The sequence below is a fragment of the Suricata suricatta genome, chromosome 17 (assembly GCF_006229205.1).
Source record: "Suricata suricatta isolate VVHF042 chromosome 17, meerkat_22Aug2017_6uvM2_HiC, whole genome shotgun sequence".
Taxonomy (NCBI): Eukaryota; Metazoa; Chordata; class Mammalia; order Carnivora; family Herpestidae; genus Suricata; species Suricata suricatta.
Genome location: NC_043716.1, coordinates 42282340 through 42303008, shown reverse-complemented (window position 1 = coordinate 42303008; position 20669 = coordinate 42282340). Strand labels below are relative to the sequence as shown.

At 38.3% G+C, this 20669-nt stretch overlaps 1 protein-coding gene and 1 pseudogene across 6 annotated transcripts in view; both read left to right on the top strand.

Annotated features, from left to right (window-relative positions):
- Positions 1-20669, top strand: part of CDC27 (cell division cycle 27) — a 70251-nt gene that overhangs the window by 40200 nt on the left and 9382 nt on the right. For 4 of the 6 annotated variants that reach the window (XM_029927394.1, XM_029927390.1, XM_029927396.1 and 1 more), the window contains 7 exons: positions 3481-3580; positions 4494-4701; positions 4905-5077; positions 7454-7606; positions 9316-9524; positions 13984-14101; positions 19065-19193. In XM_029927394.1, coding sequence (XP_029783254.1) covers positions 3481-3580; positions 4494-4701; positions 4905-5077; positions 7454-7606; positions 9316-9524; positions 13984-14101; positions 19065-19193 — 1090 coding nt within the window. The remainder of the gene's footprint in view (positions 1-3480; positions 3581-4493; positions 4702-4904; positions 5078-7453; positions 7607-9315; positions 9525-13983; positions 14102-19064; positions 19194-20669) is intronic. The other 2 variants (XM_029927391.1, XM_029927393.1) reach the window with 1 other exon arrangement.
- On the top strand, positions 9842-12159 carry LOC115281815 (annotated as a pseudogene).

Below are 20669 nucleotides of genomic sequence, written 5' to 3'. Positions count from 1 at the left end.
ATTTGAGGGTTCTCATTACTCCCTCAGGCTTAATAATTTGCTAAAATAATTCATGGAATTTAGGAAAGTTTTATACTTACAGTTTGATCATAAAGGATATCAGTCAGGCCCAGACCAATAAGACAGGGCTGGGAGGCTCCTGAACAGAGCTTCCTTCCTGTCCTTTCCTTGTGGAATCAAGAGATGTCGCCTCACCAGCACATCAATGTGTTCACCAGCCTGGAACTTCCACTCAGTTTTGATAGTCTGAGTTTTTATTGGGGTTTCATCACATAGGCCTGATAGATTGTATCATTGGCCGTGTGATTTAACTTAATCCCCAGCCATTCTCCCTAGAAGAGGTCAGGCTGTTAATACCTAGCTCAAAGCTTCAAACCTGTAATCAGGTTGATCTTTCCAGCCTGGGCAGCCCAGTATCCTGAAACTATCTAAGGCCCTACCACGAGTCATTTCATTAGCATAAACTCAGGGGCCCACCATACATAACAGACACGCCAATCACTTGGAAAATTTTAAGAATTTAGAAGCTTCTTCTCAAGAATCCAGGACAAAGACCAAATGAATTCTTTATTATAACATACCTTATTATAACACACAGTTGCATGGGTCAGTTTTCAGCTGAAGATTCTGGGAAAACTTCCTGCAGATCTGTGAAGCTCTCCCTCGTTGTAGCTCTCCCCTTTCTAGTACTCTAGTGCCCTGCATATCTAGTTGCCTTCACTGCCCAGACGTCTCAACTTTCTCCACACAGGGAGACCCTGAACTCTGTTTGTGTTCCCTTTCCCTGCACCATGTCCTCAGGACTCTCCTCGGGTGTGTGTGCTTGCTGTCCAATGCCTGAACAACAGCGTTTCGTATCTTCTGTTCAGTGTTATAGCTGTTTAAGATGGGAGTGTAAATCTGGTCCCTGGGGCTTCGTAACAATTGGCAGTGGAAGTCTGTTGTTGTTTTTTTAGTGATGATTAGAAAAGCATAGTTCTTTTAGCTAAATTGCCCTCAAAAGTGTGTGTCATCATTTTCTCTACATATATTAACCTCTAAAAATCATAATCTTTCCAAGGCATCCTCTTATAACTAGTAGAATATTTCAGATTTTGTTATAGAGCCATAAAATGATACTATTTACAAAAGCTTTTTTAAAAAGTGTTTTATATAACCTCAATGGTCTTGACTCTAGAGCACATTTTTTCTTCTCAAACTCCTTGTTAAACAGATGCAAGTTATAAAGAGATATGTGTATTTCATATGCTGTGACAAATGTCTCAAACCTCACACAGTATCCTGCTTCATTTTTCTGATGCCTGTCAGACTTGGAACATTTTTTTCTTTTGTCAGCTTGCCCTTTGGAGCTAACCAGAACCCTAATGAAAATTATAATACAGAAAGAGTTTGTCTTCTTCCGACTCCTAGCCCCCAAATCCTCCTAGGATTACTTTTACTTCTACCCCCACAAGGGTTATGTTACTCACCTGTTTGTGGCATTTGAGAAGTCTCGGCTTTTTTCTCAGTGTTGTCCTCCCTATGAACTGCTCCATGGATCAAATGTTCCATGGATGCCACTTCTCACACAAACTCTGCTGTAATTAGGTCATAGTATTGACAACATAAAATTCACATTGGTGATGTAAATGACACATAGTTGTTCAAATAAAGAATATTGTACTTTTAAAAATGGATTGGTTTCTGGAGAACACAGAACTATGGAGGTAGTGAAAAGGTCAGCAATTGCCAGGAGTTGGAGGGGGAGGGATGAAGAGGGAGAGCCCAGAGGTCAGGGCAGTGAAATTGTTCTGTATGATACCATGATGGATGCGTGTCCTCATGCCTCTGTGCACACGTACAGAATGAACCAAACCAAGAGTTCTGTTCTGTCCTCAGCTATGGGCTTCACAGCATGTCAGTGTAGGCTCATCACCTGTACCAGGTGTAGCAGTCTGTTGGGGGTGCTGATAATGACTGGGACTTGGGACTAGATGGCAGATCTCTCTACCTTCCCCTCAATTTTGCTGTGAATCTTATTTTTTTAAGCTTTATTTATTTATTTTGAGAGAGAGAAAGCATGAGCAGGGGAGAGTCAGAGAGAGGGAGAGACAGATTTCCAAGCAAGCTCCACACTGACAGCACAAGCCTGACGCAAGGCTTGACCTCACAAACCATGAGATCATGACCTGAGCCAATATCAAGAGTCTGATGATGCTTAACTGACTGAGCTACCCAGGCACCCCTGTTATAACGTTAAACTACTCTAAAAAATAATCTTACCTTTTAAAATACTATCATAAAATAAAAGGAATTCATCAACCTAAATCACTTCACTTGCTGAAATCCCTACATTGAGATCTGTCTTTTGAAAGGGTTAAGGACTACCTGGGCTTTCTTCACTCACTGGTCAGTATCTCTTTTATTCTCGGAAGCCTCTTCGACTCAAATCTAGGTAACTTAGTGGGATTTCCCATAAACTGTGAACCTTTGAGCCCACAGACTTACCCACTCTCAATAACTTTGGGTTTTAATGTTCTCCTTTTTCCTTTTTCTTTTCTTTCTTTCTTTCTTTTTTTTTTTGAGAGAGAGAGAGCGCACATGCTCTCTGATCTGAAGCAGGGTCCATGTCCAACCTGAGCCCAACCAGCGTGGAGCCCAACTCAGGCCTTAATCTCACAACTGTGAGATCATGACCTGAGCCGAAATCAGGAGTCCTTTGCTCAACAGCTTACGCATCCCTAAGTTTGCTTACTTTTGAAGAACAGAATCCTTGTATCTAAGGGTTTGCCTTTAAAGTTTAAAAAAGCGGGGGGGCACCTGGGTGGCTCAGTTGGTTGAGCGTCCGACATCGGCTCAGGTCATGGTTTTGCGGTTTGTGGGTTCGAGCCCCACATTAGGTGGGCTGACCACTCAGAACCTGGAGCCTGCTTGACAGTCTGTGTCTCTCCTCTCTACCCCTCCCCTGCTCACTCTCTGTCTCTCTGTCTCTCAAAAATAAACATTTAAAAAAAAAAAAAGAGTACCCGAGCAAGTATTAGATTCCTTTTGTCCTAAACAGAATAAAACTTGATGTGGTGGTTTGAATTTATAGGGAAATAATTTCTCAAGTGTCTGTTGTTCTAATGGTATTTATTTATTTGCAGATATCCTACGTTTAGACTGTCCATGTCCAACTATCTTTTTTCTCTAACTTGGTATAGTTGCAAATAAGGGCTAGAGAGAATTCATTTACAGATTATCATTTATTGACCCAGAATTTTTATGTAGATTGTTTTAAGTTCAAATTAGCAGTTTCAGAGTGAGGACTAGTCTTATAATCTTCATCATTTTATGGTACCATAGTTTTTAAATCCCAAGTTTTCATAGAGGGATGATAAACAGACTGCTCAAACTAGAGTGCAAACATGAATGAGTATTTTGTATCGCATTTGGATCAAAACAGTAGTTAATGATCATAGCTGGGGTTTTCTTAAATGTCTGCTTTTTATCATTTTTTAGTACAACACCTCAGGTATTGAGCCCCACTATCACATCTCCCCCAAACGCACTGCCTCGGAGAAGTTCGCGACTCTTCACTAGTGACAGCTCTACAACCAAGGTAATTTAAACATTTCTGTATGTCACATTTCCTTAACACGCCCGTCTCTTAAATTTCAGTTCATTGATGACTCCATCTCTAATGAGTAAATTCAGAGACTATTTTAAATACTTGTAATGTTTTTTTGATTTGGAAAGCTGTCTATAACATTTGTAAATTTTCTTGGTCCTTTAATAAATATTATAAAACACTGTTCAAAAGACAATATTAATGTGATAGAAAACAGATCAGTGGTTTCTAGGAGTTAGGACTTGAGGGGTCAGTGTGACTACTGGGGTATAACCCAAAGGAATCTCTTTGTGTAATGGGTCAGACAGTCCTGTGTCCTTGCTGTCCTGGTTGATTACACAAATAATACATGTGATTAAATTTCCTAGACTTAACCACACCAAAACAAAACAAAACAAAATACAGGTAAAAACTGATGAAATCCAAATAAGATCTGTAGCTTGGTTGATAGTATTAAACCAATTCTGGTCTTCTGGATTTGGTGGCGTGCTATGGTTATGTCAGAGAGTAAAACACGTGTGCTGTGTTTTCTTTGTACAGTTGGAGGGCCTCATTAGGCCCTTGGTAAGTTTTCTTGGTCCATTGACAAATAACGGACAATTTTTAACTCTGACAGGAACAAATCAACAATTATATGACTTAATAGCTATAATACTCTGCGACAATTAGGTAGTATTGCATTCATTTATTTTCTTATTTTTAATTAATAAATGAAACTGATATACTTTCAGAAAAGAGCAATAAACAATGCTGATTTACCTTACACACTAATTCATTAATATAATTTATTTTCAGAATTGCTGTACAAGACTGTACACTTATTTTGTGTCTAATACTTGAGAAAAGATTGGGAAGTCTAAAATACATGAATTTAACAAGCATGGGATTTTCCTCTTTTTTACAGGAGAATAGCAAAAAGTTAAAAATGAAGTTTCCACCTAAAATCCCAAACAGAAAAACTAAAAGTAAAACTAATAAAGGAGGAATAACTCAGCCTAACTTAAATGATAGTCTAGAAATTACAAAATTGGACTCTTCCATCATTTCAGAAGGGAAGATCTCCACAATCACGCCTCAGATCCAGGCATTCAATCTACAGAAAGCAGCAGCAGGTCTGTTGTAAACACTGAATATCTCCCTTGTATTTTATTTTATTCACTTACTTTAAGTAAATATTTTTAGGTTTATTAAAGTACTTCCATTTTTTCCAGAAAGATGTTAGAATTTTTAATAAATTATTTTGTAATTAGCTTTTCTAGAAAACCAAAACTGTTTTACTGTGTTTTTCTTCTTTGTTGACTGTATTTTCTCCCAGAAGGTTTGATGAGCCTCCTTCGTGAAATGGGGAAAGGTTATTTAGCTCTGTGCTCGTACAACTGCAGAGAAGCGATACATATCTTGAGCCACCTACCTTCTCACCACTACAACACTGGCTGGGTACTGTGCCAAATTGGAAGGGCCTATTTTGAACTTTCGGAGTACATGCAGGTAAGAGATCACTTAAATTTAATTAAGATGCCTGTGTTTGAGACAGCTAGATCTAAAAGGTCAATGTTTATTATGTAATGTCTTTATTTTCTGTGCATTTGTAATTTATAGACAGTTTTTTCCTTGTGTTTAAGGGGTGAGCAATTTAAATTTGGAGGGGAATGCTTGAAATAGATTATAGGCTCAGTTGGTTAAGTGTCTGACTTCGGCTCAGGTCTTGATCTCACTGCATATGGGTTCAAGCCCCTCGTCAGGCTCTGTGCTGACAACTCGGAGCCTGGAGCCTGCTTCAGATTCTGTCTGCATCTCTCATGCCCATCCCCTGCTCATTGTCTCTCTGTCTCTATGTCTCTTGCAAAAATAAAATTAAACAAAACAAACAAAAAAAGAAATAGGTTTGTAGAGAGTCCAAGTCATCCATATATTCTTATGTGGATATTTGTAAACTAATCAGTTGAATCTGAAAATATATATTACCATGTAATAGATATTTATAATCAAACTTTTTTCTACTATATGCAGAGTTTCTACTGGGATGAATTTTTGGCATTTAACATGTTTATAAACTTGAAAAGTGCTATGAAGAAAATTTTATATAATCGAGGACACAATGTCCTACACAAGACTTTTACCCTTTTAATTACAGTCATTGCTTACATTGTCTGTTTATACCAGAAAAGGAGATTATTAACATAAAGCCAAAGAAAATTTTAATTTCCAATTTAAATTTCCTCTCCAGTTCATCTTCCTAGCATTTTCTCTCCTCACCCCTAAACTTAAAAGAAAAAAAATTTAAGAAACCTATATATTAATAAAATTTCTCTAAAAGTTTATAATAAAGTTACTTTTGCTCTTTTTGCTTTCAATTCTATGTATTCCATGCATGTTATGTCCTAGACTCTTCTAGATTCTAATACAGCTAGACAAATAATTGCTTGCCTTTATAGAGCATGCATTCTAGTAAGAGAGACAGGTTGTAAGCCAAGAAATCTATAAGGACAGGTAGCAGTAGGTCATAGGAAGTAAAAAGTTGAAGCAAGGTAAGATCACAGGGCAGTAATGTATGGAGCTATTTTCTAAAAAGTGTGCTTAGCAGAAGGTCACTCCTCCCTTCACGAACCACGCAAAGACCTGAGGGTGAAGTGTTTGCTCCTCCAGGCAGAGCATAAATACAGAAGAGACCACCCCGTGTATTTTTGTGTGGTGAAGAAAGAAGTGTTGTAGATAGATAGCCTTGCTCATTGCCAGAAGTTCCATGTTTGGATAATGACCCTTTACTGGTACATAACCAAGAGCTGTGTTTGACAAGCCCTTTTCAAAATTATTTGATTTATTATTTCACAGGTACTTTAAAATACATAATTTTTATTATTTCCCTCTAACTATAGGGCAGTGACAGATACTTAACAAAAGCCTTTGTTTCAACTTAATTTCAGGAGGTTTTTTTCCTTTTCCTTTTTTTTTTTTTGGTCTATGCCACAGTCACTTTTCAGAGAAAGTAACAGATCCTGAAAAATTTAAAACCAAAAGATTGGCAGAACCTGTATTTGACTTGTGGTTAGGTCTATCTTTTTGTAACTAATGCCAATTTGAAAAATTTACCTATATAACTTTTAAGGGATTGCAGGGAAGTTACAAATCATTAAGCTAATCGTAGATAGTGTATGGCCGTTTCTTGGAGTTCCTAGTTTTATAAATGCTATTTTCTTATTTTCTGCCATCTTCAGTTCATTAAGAACAGTTCTAATATTTAAAAAATGTTTTTAACATTTTTATGTATTTTTGAGAGACTGAGAGAGACAGAGCATCAGCAGGGGAGGGCAGAGAGAGAGGGAGACACAAAATCTGAAGCAGGCTCCAGACTCTGAGCTGTCAGCACAAACCACAAGATCATGACCTGAGCTGTAGGCAGACGCTTACCCGACTGAGCCACCCAGATGCCCCTTCCCCTAAAGTTTCCAACTCAGCCTCTTAAATCAATGCAAAAGTAGTTTTGTGTTACAGAAGTCATTATTCTCTCACCCCTTTTGAGTTACTCTGTAAAGCCATTATTAAGATTTGGAAATGTGTGTTTTGTGAAGAAAATAATTGACTCGCCCTTTGTAAACTGTAATTTTGTATAGTTTTCTCCTCTTTTTGATGGAAACATAGATTTCTTTTCACAATTCATGTTCTTACCTTCTTACCATGACTTGTTTATGTCTGGTTTGACCTACCAACAAAGGTGTTCAATTTGGCCTTGTGTTGTCACTAATTCACATTAACGCCGTAAAACAAGGCAGCATTTAGGTCTTATGAGACAGTACCCAGTATTTCCCCTTTATATATGTAAATTGTATCAACTTGTTTTCCGCTTAACTGGTTTTTAAATTTCAGGCTGAAAGAATATTCTCAGAGGTTCGAAGGATTGAGAATTACAGAGTTGAAGGCATGGAGATCTACTCTACAACACTTTGGCATCTTCAGAAAGATGTTGCTCTTTCAGTTCTTTCAAAGGACTTAACCGACATGGATAAAAATTCACCAGAGGTACGTTAACTGAAACACTGAGCTTCCATAGTTGTCTTTTGATCACCTTCAACACATGGGGGTGACACAAATATTTCAGACGCCATTTAGCATCATGCACACTTAGTTTTGCACCCTCCTCTATAGACAGGAAGGGATTCAAAGAGAAAGTCCTAGAATATGTGGTGCAGATTCACAAACACATATTTTATTCAAGACAGTTCAAGCTTTGACCATATTACAATTGCTGTTGTCAGCAAAATTAGTGTTCATTAAGCAGAAATAATGTAGATTGGAGAAAGTGCTAATTTAAATTAAAATAAAACTGTTTTTTATTGTCATTTTAAGACACAGGCACAGTTCATTTATATGCTCCAGTTCTGTAACAGTTCTGTCTCGTTGCATGTCAAGAATAGTTACGGTACTTTCGTAATGTATTTAAGCTTAGAATTACAAACATTCAGGGCACCTGTGTGGTTCAGTGGGTTAAGCGACCGACTTCAGCTCAGGTCATGATCTCATGGTTTGTGAGTTTGAGCCTGTGTCATGCTCTGTGCTGACAACTCAGAGCCTGGAGCCTGCTTCAGATTCCGTGTGTCCCTCTCTTTCTGCCCCTCCCCTGACTGCGCCCTGTTTCTCTCTCAAAAACAAAACAAAAACATTAAAAATAATAATTAAAAAATTTAAAAACGTTAATTCTCAGGTGCCTCGGTGGCTCAGTCACTTAAGCGTCCAACTTCAGGTCTGGTCATGATCTCACACTTCACGAATTCAAGCCCTGCATCAGGCTCTGACAACTCAGAGCCTGGAGCCTGCCTCTGATTCCACGTCTCCCTCTCTCTCTGCCCCTGCCCTGTTCATGCTCGCTTGCTCACTCTCTCTCAAAAAGAAATAAAAACATTACAAAAAGAAACATTCGATTTTCATTATGTAGTTTGTGTAAATACTGAGTTAGCAAAGACTAAACCATTGCTTCCAGGTCACGCACCTCACACAGGTTATATGTATATATATTCTTTAGGTTTATTTATTTTTGAGAAAGAGACAGTTCAAGTCAGGGAGGGGCAGAGAGAAAGGGAGAGAAAAAGAGAATCCCAAGCTGGCTATCAGCACAGAGCTAGACTCGGGGCTTGATCTCACATGAGATCATGACCTGAACTGAACCCAAGAGGCGGATGCTTAACCGACTGAGCCACCCGGGTGCCCCAGATTATATTAAATCATAAAAACAACCCATCTTGGTACATTTCTGTTTTCTTTATTTTATAAAAGAGTAAATGAGGTTCAAATGTGTTAAGGTGAGTTGCCTGAGGCTGCCCTACAAGCAGGCGCCAGAATTGGGAGTCCATCTCTGGCCACCAGGCCCAGTGCCAGAGTTTCTTGCCCTGCGCTGCCCCTACACACGCTGTCCTTTGGTCATCTCTGTAGGAAAGGTGAAACGGAGGCCAAGAGTTGCCTTTTTTTTTTTTTTAACCTCATCTGAGACTGTGCCTGTTGGACCACTCCTATGTTGGGTCCACAGTGACCACTAACATATTCCAGGTGTTGATTTTGATTTAACAAATACTATAAATTTTTGCAAGTAGACAAATTCACTAATATGAAATTCTTAATGAAGGTCCACAGTATTTGTTAAAAAGTCTTGATTTTAGTCATAAATTTGGTTTTGTTAGAAAAATTGAAGCAGAATTTTAACTATACGTTTGTGCTTTCTTTCCATTGTTTTAAAGGCCTGGTGTGCTGCGGGGAACTGTTTCAGTTTGCAACGGGAACATGATATTGCAATTAAATTCTTCCAGAGAGCTATCCAGGTGGATCCAAATTATGCTTATGCCTATACTCTATTAGGGCATGAGTTTGTGTTAACTGAAGAATTAGACAAAGCGTTAGCTTGTTTTCGAAATGCTATCAGAGTCAATCCGAGACATTATAATGCATGGTAAGTGCTAATGAAGTGCAAAGACAGTGTCCTACCGATAGGCCTGATCCTTAGTAATTTTTCTTGTCAGAAATCTCTTTATTGTCACGAACTTAATACTTAACAATAGTACATACTGGTTGCTAAGTAGCAACCAAATGTTTTTTATGTGAAATGTATACCTTTAAGAAACTCTTAAATTAACTAATGATGATGGAATCCCAGATCCTTATACTCCACAGTTTCAACCTTTTCTCCTACCAACATTTTGAAAATAATTGATTTTGTTACTTGATTTGTTTTTTCTTAGAACACTGACATCGTGATTAGGATAGAAACTGATTGGGAGGGAGGGGACACGGGCTCTTTGCCATGTGCGCCGTGCACCCTGTCCCTCACTCGCCTCTGACAGCCTGCCTCATCGCCTGCATGCCCTACCGCTGCCCCTCAGAAATGCTCAGATTATCCGCAGTCCTTCACCAAATTAGGCCACTGACCAGGGCACTGGCTCCTCATCTCACTCGGTCCTGTGCCAAAGATGTGTAATTTGGTGCTGATGCCTGACCTTAATGTTTTAAGCTGTAGACCTTTTAGCCAATGCTATTGCTGTTACCATGGGGCTAAAGGGAAAAACAGTGATTACTAAACAGAGTTGGGGCAGCCCCAGAGTAACTAAAGATGGTGTGACCATTGCAAAGTTAATTGACTTAAAAGATAAATGTAAAAATATTGCCGCTAAACTTGTTCAAGACGTTGCCAGTAACACAAATGAAGAGGCTGGAGATGACGGCACTACTGGTTCTGTCCCAGCGTTCTATACCACCAGGGAGGGCATTGAGAAGATTAGCAAAGGTGCTCATCTCGTGGAAATCAGGAGAGGTTTGATGTTAGCTGTTGACACTGTAACTGCTGAACTTAAGCAGTCTAAACTTGGGACAGCCCCTGAGGAAATTGCTCAGGTTACCATTTCTGCAAATGGAAACAAGAAATTGGCAACATCATTTCTGATGCAATGAAAAAGGTTGGAAGAAAAGATGTCATCACAGTGAAGGATGGAAAAACACTGAGTGATGAATTAGAAATTATTGAAGACATGAAGTTTGATCAAGGTTATATTTCTCCATACTTTATTAATACATCAAAAGGGCAGATATGTGAATTCTAAGATGCATTTATTCTGTTGAGTGAAAGGAAAATTTCTAGCATCTGTTCCATTGTACCTGCTCTTGAAATTGCCAGTGCTCACTGTAAGCCCTTGGTCATAATTGCTGACAATGTTGATGGAGAAGCTGAATATAATCGTTTTGAATAGGCTAAAAGTTGGTCTTCAGGTTGTAGCCGTCAAAGCTCCAGGTTTTGGTGACAAAAGAGAGAACCAACTTAAATATATGGCTGTTGCTACTCATGATGCAGTGTCCGAAGGAGGGTTGACTCTAAATCTTGAAGATGTTCAGCCTCACGACTTAGGAAAAGTTGGAGAGGTCATTGGGACCAAAGATGATGCCATGCTCTTAAAAGGAAAAGGTGACAAGGCTCAAATAGAAAAACATATCCAAGAAATCATTGAGCAGTTAGATATCACAGCTCATTAATATGGAAAGGAAAACCTGAATGAGCGTCTGGCAAAACCCTCGGAGTAGTGCTGAAGGTTGGTGGCACAAGTGCCATTGAAGTGAATGAAAAGAAAGAGTTCCAGATGCTCTCAATGCTACACGAGCTGTTGTTGAAGAAGGCATTGTTCTGGGGGGTTGCCCCCTGCTTTGGTGCATTGCAGCCGTGGATCCAATAGCTCCAGCTAATGAAGATTAAAAAGTGGTAAAGAAGTCATTAAGAGAACATAAAGTTCCTGCAGTGACCATTGCTAAGAATGCAGGTGTTGAAGGATCATTGATAGTTCAGACAGTTATGCAGAGTTCCTCAGAAGTTGGTTACGATGCTATGCTCAGAGATTTTGTGAATATGGTAGAAAAGGGAATCATTGATTCAATTTAAGGTCATAAGAACTGCTTTATTGGAGGCTGTTGGAGTGACTTCTCTGTTAATGACAGCAGAAGTTGTAGTCACCCGACATTTCTAAAGAAGAGGACCCCAGAATGGCAGAATGGGTGAAATGGGAGGTGGTATGGGAGGTGGCATGTTCTGATGCCTAGAAGAGTGCTTTGCCGTTATTAACGAACTGGGAGAGGAAGCTCAAGGCAGTGCTCCTCAACGGGAACTTCAGAGAAGTCAGTTGAAGGAAATGACTGAAGAAAAGGCTGGCTGATGTCTAAGAAAATCACTATAACCATCAGTTACTGGTTTCAGTTGACAACATATAATGGTTTACTACTGTCCTGTCCATGCCTACAGATAATTTATTTTGTATTTGTGAATAAAAAGACATTTTTACATTCCTGATAACTGAATGCAAGAGCCGTATACCAATGTACTGCATTCAACGTAAATCACTGAGGCATTTTTACCACTGTTCTGTTAAAATCAGGATTTTATTACTTGCCATCACCAAATGAAAAGTCAAGCAGCCTTTCGGTGGAGAGTGAGAATAATTGTGCACAAAGTAGAGAAGTATCCAATTATGTGACACTTTTGTGTAATAAAAAATTGTTTAAAGTTACGGGGGGGAAGGATAGAAACTGGGAAAATGGAGAGAGCTAGTATAATCACCTGTTGGATTGTAGAAAATAAACATTGAAAACTCTCCACTAATTGCTGCTCTCTGGCTGTGTTCTAGTTTACTAGATACTAGTTCAAGTCGTTGGATTTATTTAGAATTTAGTGTTCCAGTTTATTAAGTACTTATCTATTTAGGAAGTTAGCTACCTGGCTCACATAGTTAACAAACTAAGAAGGCAGGTAAAAGTTTGTTCTTAAAAAAAAAGTTCTTATTTCTGCCTCAATGCTGTATCTACTGCTGACATTTTATTATATTTTTCTTCACTTAATAATTTAAAAAATGGAGTATAATTGTGATGTCATAACTCTGCTACAGTTTTTATATCAGACATGGGGTTTTTTTTAATCTTTTGAGGTAATCATTATAGCAGTTACATTTTCATTCTGTCACTAAATATGAATCACTATGTTACTAAAACATTTTTTATTTGTATATATGTTTTTTAATGGAGTACATCTCATTTCTAAGTAGGCACATTACCTAAAAGATGGCCTGACCAGTGCTAGCTTCTGCTGACACAGCGGTCAAGCTTACTGATACTGCCGTGTCTTCACATAAAGCACTCTGTCGTATTTTAATAATTCAGTTCTTAATCAGACTTGTGTTGTTTTTTAAATGTTTGGGTCTGCCCTATGTTGCAATAATTGTGCTCTAAAAAACCCTATACCGTATCAAAAATTGTTATAAAAATAATTGTTTTGGTTAGGAAAAAAATATTCAGATTGGTATACTTTCACAGGAAGAATTTGAATGTTGAGCTATTTAGGTAACTATGTATCTAAGCACGAAGGAAATGTATTATTCCAACTCCACAGTAAATAGTCCTTCTTTTGTTATTCTACCATCATCATTGTTAGCACAGAGCTTTTTATACCTTTTCTTCACCCCTAACACAGTGATAATGGTAAGCGAAGCCAATCAAATATTAAGAAACCTATTGTGCTTTTTTCTTACTTCATTCAGTGCTTATTCCCCATTATCATTATCTAGTAGGGCCCAAGAGAGGTCTTCTTAATGTAAATCAGTCACATTATATTCATTTGATGTTTTGAAAATTCAGAAGAAATACTGGTATATCAACATAGTGTACTGTTACAAAGTCTTTAAAGTTTATAATTTTGAAGTCTATCGGAGTATATTTTTGATACAGTAAGTGAGCAGAGGGGAAGCAGAACATGATGCTATACGTATGTCATTACAGTGATATACATGCATTTGCACCAAGAATATGGAAGTGGCATTATTAGGAGTTTAGAGTTTAGAATCGTAAAAGAAGGCTCTGATTAGAATCCTTATTAGCTGTATAGGGGCGCCTGGGTGGCTCAGTGGTTAAGCATCAGACTTCGGCATAGGTCATGATCTCACAGCTTGTGAATTTGAGACCCGTGTCAGGCTCTGTGCTGATGGCTCAGAGCCTGCAGCCTGCTTCGGATTCTGTGTCTCGCTCTCTTCTGCCCCTCCTCTGCTTGCTCATGTGCTTTCTCTCACAAACAAGTAAACCTGTAAAAAACAAAGAATCCTTATTAGATGTATAAATGTGGGCAAGTTACTTAATTTCTCTAAACTCAGTTTCCTTATTTGAAAATTTGAGTGATAACAGTACGTATCTTTTTGTTTCCTCCTGGGATTAAATGAGATAATTCACATAAAGAATTTAACAAAGTTAATTGGCATACATCATTAGCCACTCAGTGAAAATGAGCTGTTAAATCTAGATTGTAATGATGGGTTTAAGGTTAATAACTTGAACTAAATTAGCAGCCAGAAGATCATATCCCTAAATTTATATTTATTTTATACTTTCAGGTATGGTTTAGGAATGATTTATTACAAGCAAGAAAAATTCAGCCTTGCAGAAATGCATTTCCAGAAAGCACTTGATATCAACCCTCAAAGTTCAGTTTTACTTTGCCACATTGGAGTAGTAAGTAGCTTTCTAAGTATTTTTCAATTAATCTCCATTTTGAAATGTGTTGGTTATTGACTTAATTACTATGGTGAAAATTAGGACTTTTTTTTCACATTCCTGGGACACTATCGTGGATTATTTATAGCCAAAAATATCACCTTTTTCCGTGGCATAAAGAGAAATCACTGGAGTACCCTCATTCCTTGGGCAAGTCCATTTAAGTTTCTGTATTTATTTTGAGAGAGAGCATGACTAGGGAAGGGACAGAATCCCAAGCAGGCTTGGTGCAGTCAGGGAGCAGAGCCGGATAGGGCCGCCATGCCCTAGAAACCATGTGCTCATGACCTGAACTGAAATGAGAAGTCAGATGCTTAACGGACTGAGCCACCCACACATCCCAGAACTAATTAAAATTCTTTTTTTTAACTTTTAAAAAAAATTTTTTTTTTTTTTGAGAGTGACACAGAGCATGAACAGGGGAGGGGCAGAAAGAGGAAGACCCACAATCCAAAGCAGGCTCCAGGCTCTGAGCTAGCTGTCAGCCCAGATCCCGATGCGGGGCTCGAACCCACCAACTGTGAAATCATGACCTGAGCCGAAGTCTGATGCTTAATGGACTAAGCCACCCAGGCGCCCCACTACTTAAAATTCTTAAAAGGTGATATGGATCACTAGTTATTTTAAGAAACTTTTTTTTACTTGTAAAATAAAGTTATCCATTAAATCTTGGTACATTTTATAAAAACAAGGTAATGTTGTAATAAAACAGCAGTAGCCTTGTCAGGCAACATGCTGTTTGTTAACTCTGTGCAATAAAATACTTTGTTCATGCCACACTTATTCAGCAGGACTAACAGTTACTGTAGACACTTCAGGAAGTTCACGGGACTCCCATGCACTTGCTGTTGAGACTGAGAGACGTTTACAGTCATAATGTGCTGTGAAAGCTTGGAAACATTACTTCTAATAGGAGATAGCGCTCATGTTATTTGAATTGCTTTTAGCTCCTAAACAGCTGAGTTACAAGGACCGAAACTGAAAAGCATTCTAAAAGCCCCGAACACTATTGTTTACATCCTTCTTCAGAACACACTAACCTTTAAACTTGTTTGACACATTTCTCTTCATCTATAGCAAGCAACAGCGCCCGGTAAAAGCCTTAGATAAGCGCTGCAGTGTCAACACTGCTGACTGTTCCCGTGAAAGGGTTATGGGACACATACTCCAAAGCTGCCCCTTCCCATAATTTGTGTTGCATAGATCACATGATCTCATACACATATGTGTGTGTGTGTGCACATGCAAAAAGCATTAAGATGAGGACACCTGGGTGGCTCAGTCAGTTAAGCGTCTGACTCTTGATCTCAGGTCATAATCTCACAGTGAGTGGGTTTGAGCCTGGCTTCGGGCTCTGCACTGACAGTGGGGAGCCTGCTTGGGATTCTCCCTCTCTGGCCCTGCCCCTGATCACAAGTGCTCTCTTAAGAAAAAGGACTCCATTGAGATGGCAGTGAAGTCTAGTCACAGAACAATGTATAGGCTCAATATACTTTTTTACACATTGCTTGATGGAAAATTTTAGTATTTTACAGTCTTTTAGTAGGCATTCTGTACACTGACTTTATGAAATCTGAAAGCTATTGAAAGAATCTTTTCCAATATTTTGTTAACAAAACAGGCAACATTCCCCAAAATACTTGTGTTCTCCATCTACGTGACCTGTTTGATCTGATAACAGCTGATCCCAAAAACTGACTCAATGGAATAAGTAGAAAAATGATAAAGGCAGAAAACCTTACCAATTTGAACTCTACACAGAGACTTCAAATAACTGAGCAGGTCAGGAGTTGATCCGTTGTCTAAAAAGCTCCATACCCAGGTAGTTTGGTGCTGCAGGCAGAAGAGCACATGGCGGAAAGTACCGAGCGTTGGCTCGCCGGTGACACTTGCTGGAAAGGTGCAGTGCCCGGTGGCATGGAGAGGAGCGGCCGCCTCCTGACCACGGAACTGAACCTTGTGTTCACTGTGCTCTGGTCTTCTGTACGCACAGTTGGAAGCCCTAATGGAGTCTGGCTTTTACTATCTTTTAAAAAAGAAAAGTTAAGTGCACAATAGGCTCTGATACTAGCCTTTAACGTATACCTGTTAAGGTCATGGATATTGCTTTAAAGATATGTTTTTTTTTTTTAATGTTTGTTTATTTTTGAGAGAGAGAGAGACAAAGCACAAGCAAGGGAGGGGCAGAGAGAGGGAGTCACAGAATTTGAAGTAGGCTCCAGACTCTAAGTTGTCAGCACAGAGTCTTACGTGGGACTCGAAGTAACAAGATGTAAGATCATGACCTGAGCCAAAGTCGGATGCTTAACCAACTGAGCCACCCAGGTGCCCTGAAGGACACCTTTTAAAAATCAGAACAGAGGGGCGCCTGGGTGGCTCAGTCGGTTAAGCGTCTGGCTTTCAGCTTCGGCTCAGGTCATGATCTCACAGTTTGTGGGTTCAAGCCCTGCCTCGGGTTCTGTGCTGACAGCTCAGATCCTGGAGCCTGCTTCCGATTCTGTGTCTCCCTCTCTCTTTGACCCACCCCTGCTGGTGCTGTCTCTCTCTGTCTCTCAAAAATAAATAAAAACATTTTAAAAAATTTTTTTAAAAAATCAGAACAGAGACTTAAGTGTTTTAAGATTTGTAGAATGTTCCTAGGATAGGATATTAAAAATGACTCAAATCCATGCATGATGTTAGATAATTTTTCTAATTATTCCATTGAGTCTGTTTTTGGATCACGATTTTTATGGGTTTCTTTGTTCTTAAGGGTTTTAACTGATAAGTTGTACTTTGATAGGAGAAAAAGTCTGTTTACTTTCTGAAATCTCATACTAGTTTGTCTGTCAGAAGTTTTTGTTTTTGCCTTTTGCCTGGCTCCTCCTCCTTTCCCTCCTCTGCCCTTCTCTTTCTCTCAGTGGGCTTTTGTAGGGATGGACTTACAATGTGAGGACATTATGTTAGTTTGAAATTCCACTTTTAATTTTGGGAGAAGAATTATAGTTCTTTATAGTTCTTTTTAATTACGTGGTAACTTACCTTTTATAGTTAGACATGATGAAAAATATATCGACAAAAATTTTCTTTCATCACTTAAGCAAATCAAACGAGTATATCTTGATATCTTTTAGTGAAATTAGACCTCTTTTAAAGTAGGCTTTCTTGGGGCACCTGGATGGCACAGTCAGTTGAGCATCCTACTCTTGACTTTGGCTCAGGTCATGATCTCACAGTTTGTGAGATCGAGCCCCTGCATCGGGTTCTGCGGTGACACAAGAGAGCCTGCTTAGGATTCTGTCTCCCTCTCTGCCCCTCGCCCGCTTGCTCTCAAAAATAAAATAAACTTTAAAAAAATAAAGTAGGCTTTCTTCTTTATTTTTTTTTCATGTTTATTTATTATTTATTCTGAGAGAGACAGCATGAGTAGGAGAGGAGCAGAGAGAGAGGGACACAGAGAATCCCAAGCAGGTTCTGCACTGCTAGCGCAGAGCCTGATATGGGGCTCGAACTAACCAACTGTGAGATCATAACCTAAACTGAAACCAAGAGTTGGATGCTTAACCAACTGAGCTACCCAAGACCCCCAAGTAGACTTTCTTCTAAAGTGATTGTGGAACAGATTGTTTTCGAATTTTGTGTGATTTATTTGAAGAAACTTTCAGGTAATAGAATATGCTTTTCTCTGGTAGAGAACTAGAGTTTTGGATTTCAGTTCTGTGGGCAGAATATTTGCCCACATGTAGTAATAACATTTTGCAAAGATCGTTACATAGATGAATTTAGCAACCAGCTTTTGGCAGTACCTACTCTCATGTTCTTGTTACAGTGGTATTTGTTAAAGTTACACAGTAACATCCATTCACTACATTTTCTTCTTAACATACGGTTCGTCCATGGAAGAACACAGCATAACAGAATGTCCACATGAATGCATAGTGATGCTTAGGTTTTTCTGGAGGTTTTTTACATTATTTAAAATATTTACTTCCAATATTAAAGATAAATGGTTTTTAAGTATATAAAGCAGAAGAATTTTTTTAAAAATAAATTCCTAAAATAAGTAGAAGTGTAATTGTTCTTGAGTGAAACAGGATTAGTAAGGGTTTAAAGCCAAATCCTCTAGGGACTCTTTGAACCTAGTTTTGAAAAACCTAATATTGGGGCACCTGGGTGGCTCAATGTTAAACATCTAACTTTGCTCAAGTCATGATCTAACCGTTCAAGAGTTTGAGCCCCGTGTCAGAGTCTGTGTTGACAACTCAGCCTGGAGCATGCTTTGGCTCCTTCCCTCTCTCTCTGTCCATGCTCTGTCTCTCAAAATTAAACATGAAAGAAAGAAAGAAAGAAAAGAAAAGCCTAATATTTAAAAGACCATAACAAATCGATTGAAATATATTGTTTAGCTAAGTAGTGTAGATTTTCTTGTGAAGGGGAAACCAAGGCTTTTCTCATCTTTTAGACTTAAAAGTGAGTGACTATCTGCTGTAAAGGTCGGATTATCATTATGGATACGTAGTGGTGGATTGGATGCCGGAGGACCTAGGTTCTGATCCCAGAGCCAATTATCTAACATTCTGGGCTTCAGTATTCTCATCTTGAAAGTGGAGCAGTTGAACTAGATAGAATTGGAAGAGACTTTAGAGATATTCTATTAATAGGTTAATATTAATTGATTAATTATTAAGTCCACTTAACCCTGTGGGAAATCCAGTTAGACCATACAACTTTAGTAGTTTTATTTATTTATTTTTTTAAGTAATCTCTATGTGGGACTCGAACTCAACCCCGAGAGCAAGAGTCACATGCTCTACCAACTGAGCCAGCCAGGTGCCCCAGTAGTTTCATTATTTCTATGTTGGTTTTGAGCCACAGTATTTGGTTCTCACCTTTCTAGATAAATATCAAAAAGAAACATTAATATGGTCTCTACTTCTTACAGGTTCAGCATGCACTGAAAAAATCTGAGAAGGCTTTGGATACTCTAAACAAAGCCATTGTAATTGATCCCAAGAACCCGCTATGCAAATTTCACAGAGCCTCAGTTTTATTTGCAAATGAAAAATATAAGGTAAGATATATCTTTTAATGGTTTTCATCATTTTATTGCTCAAGTTTTGCCTCTTCTTTTAATAGGCCAAAAGTTATTTATACTTTTTCATCTCTGATAGTTTATTTTCCCATTTTCAAAGCTATTTGTTTTCTTTTGTGATTTTTATTTCTTCATGAAATACTGATAGGTAGGATGAGTGTGTGGATATTTAGGAATATGTCATTATCCCTTGTAAAGATTCCTCATATAGAACGGCAGTTTTTCCATCAGGGAGTTACCTTAAAGGTAAAACCTAAACCATCCTCTAAGACCAATATATCTGAGCAGGTGACAAATGAATGTGCATAATCCAACAAATATGTACTGAGTACCTACCTAGTCCATGTCGGGGACTAGGGATAAAGTGGCAGAAGCAAAGCAATCACATTCCTGGTCTTTGAAAAACTCACTCCTAGTACCCTTCCAGAGGGACAACAGACATTAATCAAATAATCACAAAAAGAGTACACGTTGAGTATATACAGGAAAAAAGTATAGTGAGTTATGAAAGCTTAGAACAAGGATACTCGGTCTAGTCTGACGTGTTTCTCTCTTTAGTTCTCACTCTGTTTTCCAAATTATGGAGCTGTAGCCTTAAAAAAAAACCATATATGTACATATATATGTATATGTATAATACATATGTATAACATATATATGTATATACATGCACATATATATATTGAGAAAAGAAGATAAGGAAAATTGAGAAAGAGAAAAGAGGCATAAAGTGACATGAGATTTTTGTGATCATTTACTGAATCATAAACAATGACTCAAAAGTGTTGATTGAAAGTTCAGGTTACTTTTTTAAATAAATTTAGGCTCTTCTTTCTAAAAAGAGTAAAAACTTAACAAACAAACAAACAAAAAAACCCCAAAATTTAAGTGCACAGAAAATGTTGGGCCAAACAATCCATTTCAGTAGACTCCCAAGAAATCCGTTCTTCCAGAACACGTTGACATTTGCTGAAACTGAAAAATACAAAATCAATAATAAGCTCTTAACGTTTCCAGACTAATACAGATATATAAGGGAGCAACCATATTCGTTGTCATTTATTCAGTGATTCTCCTAATCTTACTGTTTTTCTTTATCAAAGAACAGGAGGTCTAGTCCTTACTGTTTTTGTTCTTTTATAAAAGCTTCTTTTAAATCTAATCAACAACTTTTCAGGATGCCTGGGTGCCTCAGTTGGTTAAGTGCCCAGCTGTTGGTTTCTGCTTAGGTCACAATCTCACAGTCATAAAATCAAGCTGGTGTCGGGCTCTGCGGCGCTGGGCATAGAACCTGCTTAAGATGCTCTCTCTCCCTTGGCCCCTCCCTCACTTGCACCACGTGCACACACTCAAAAAAAAGGAAAAAAAATAGATCTAATAAACACTTTTCAACTTTTTTAAAAAAACATTTATTTATTATTAAAAAAACAGAGAGGCAGCATGAGCAGGGGAAGG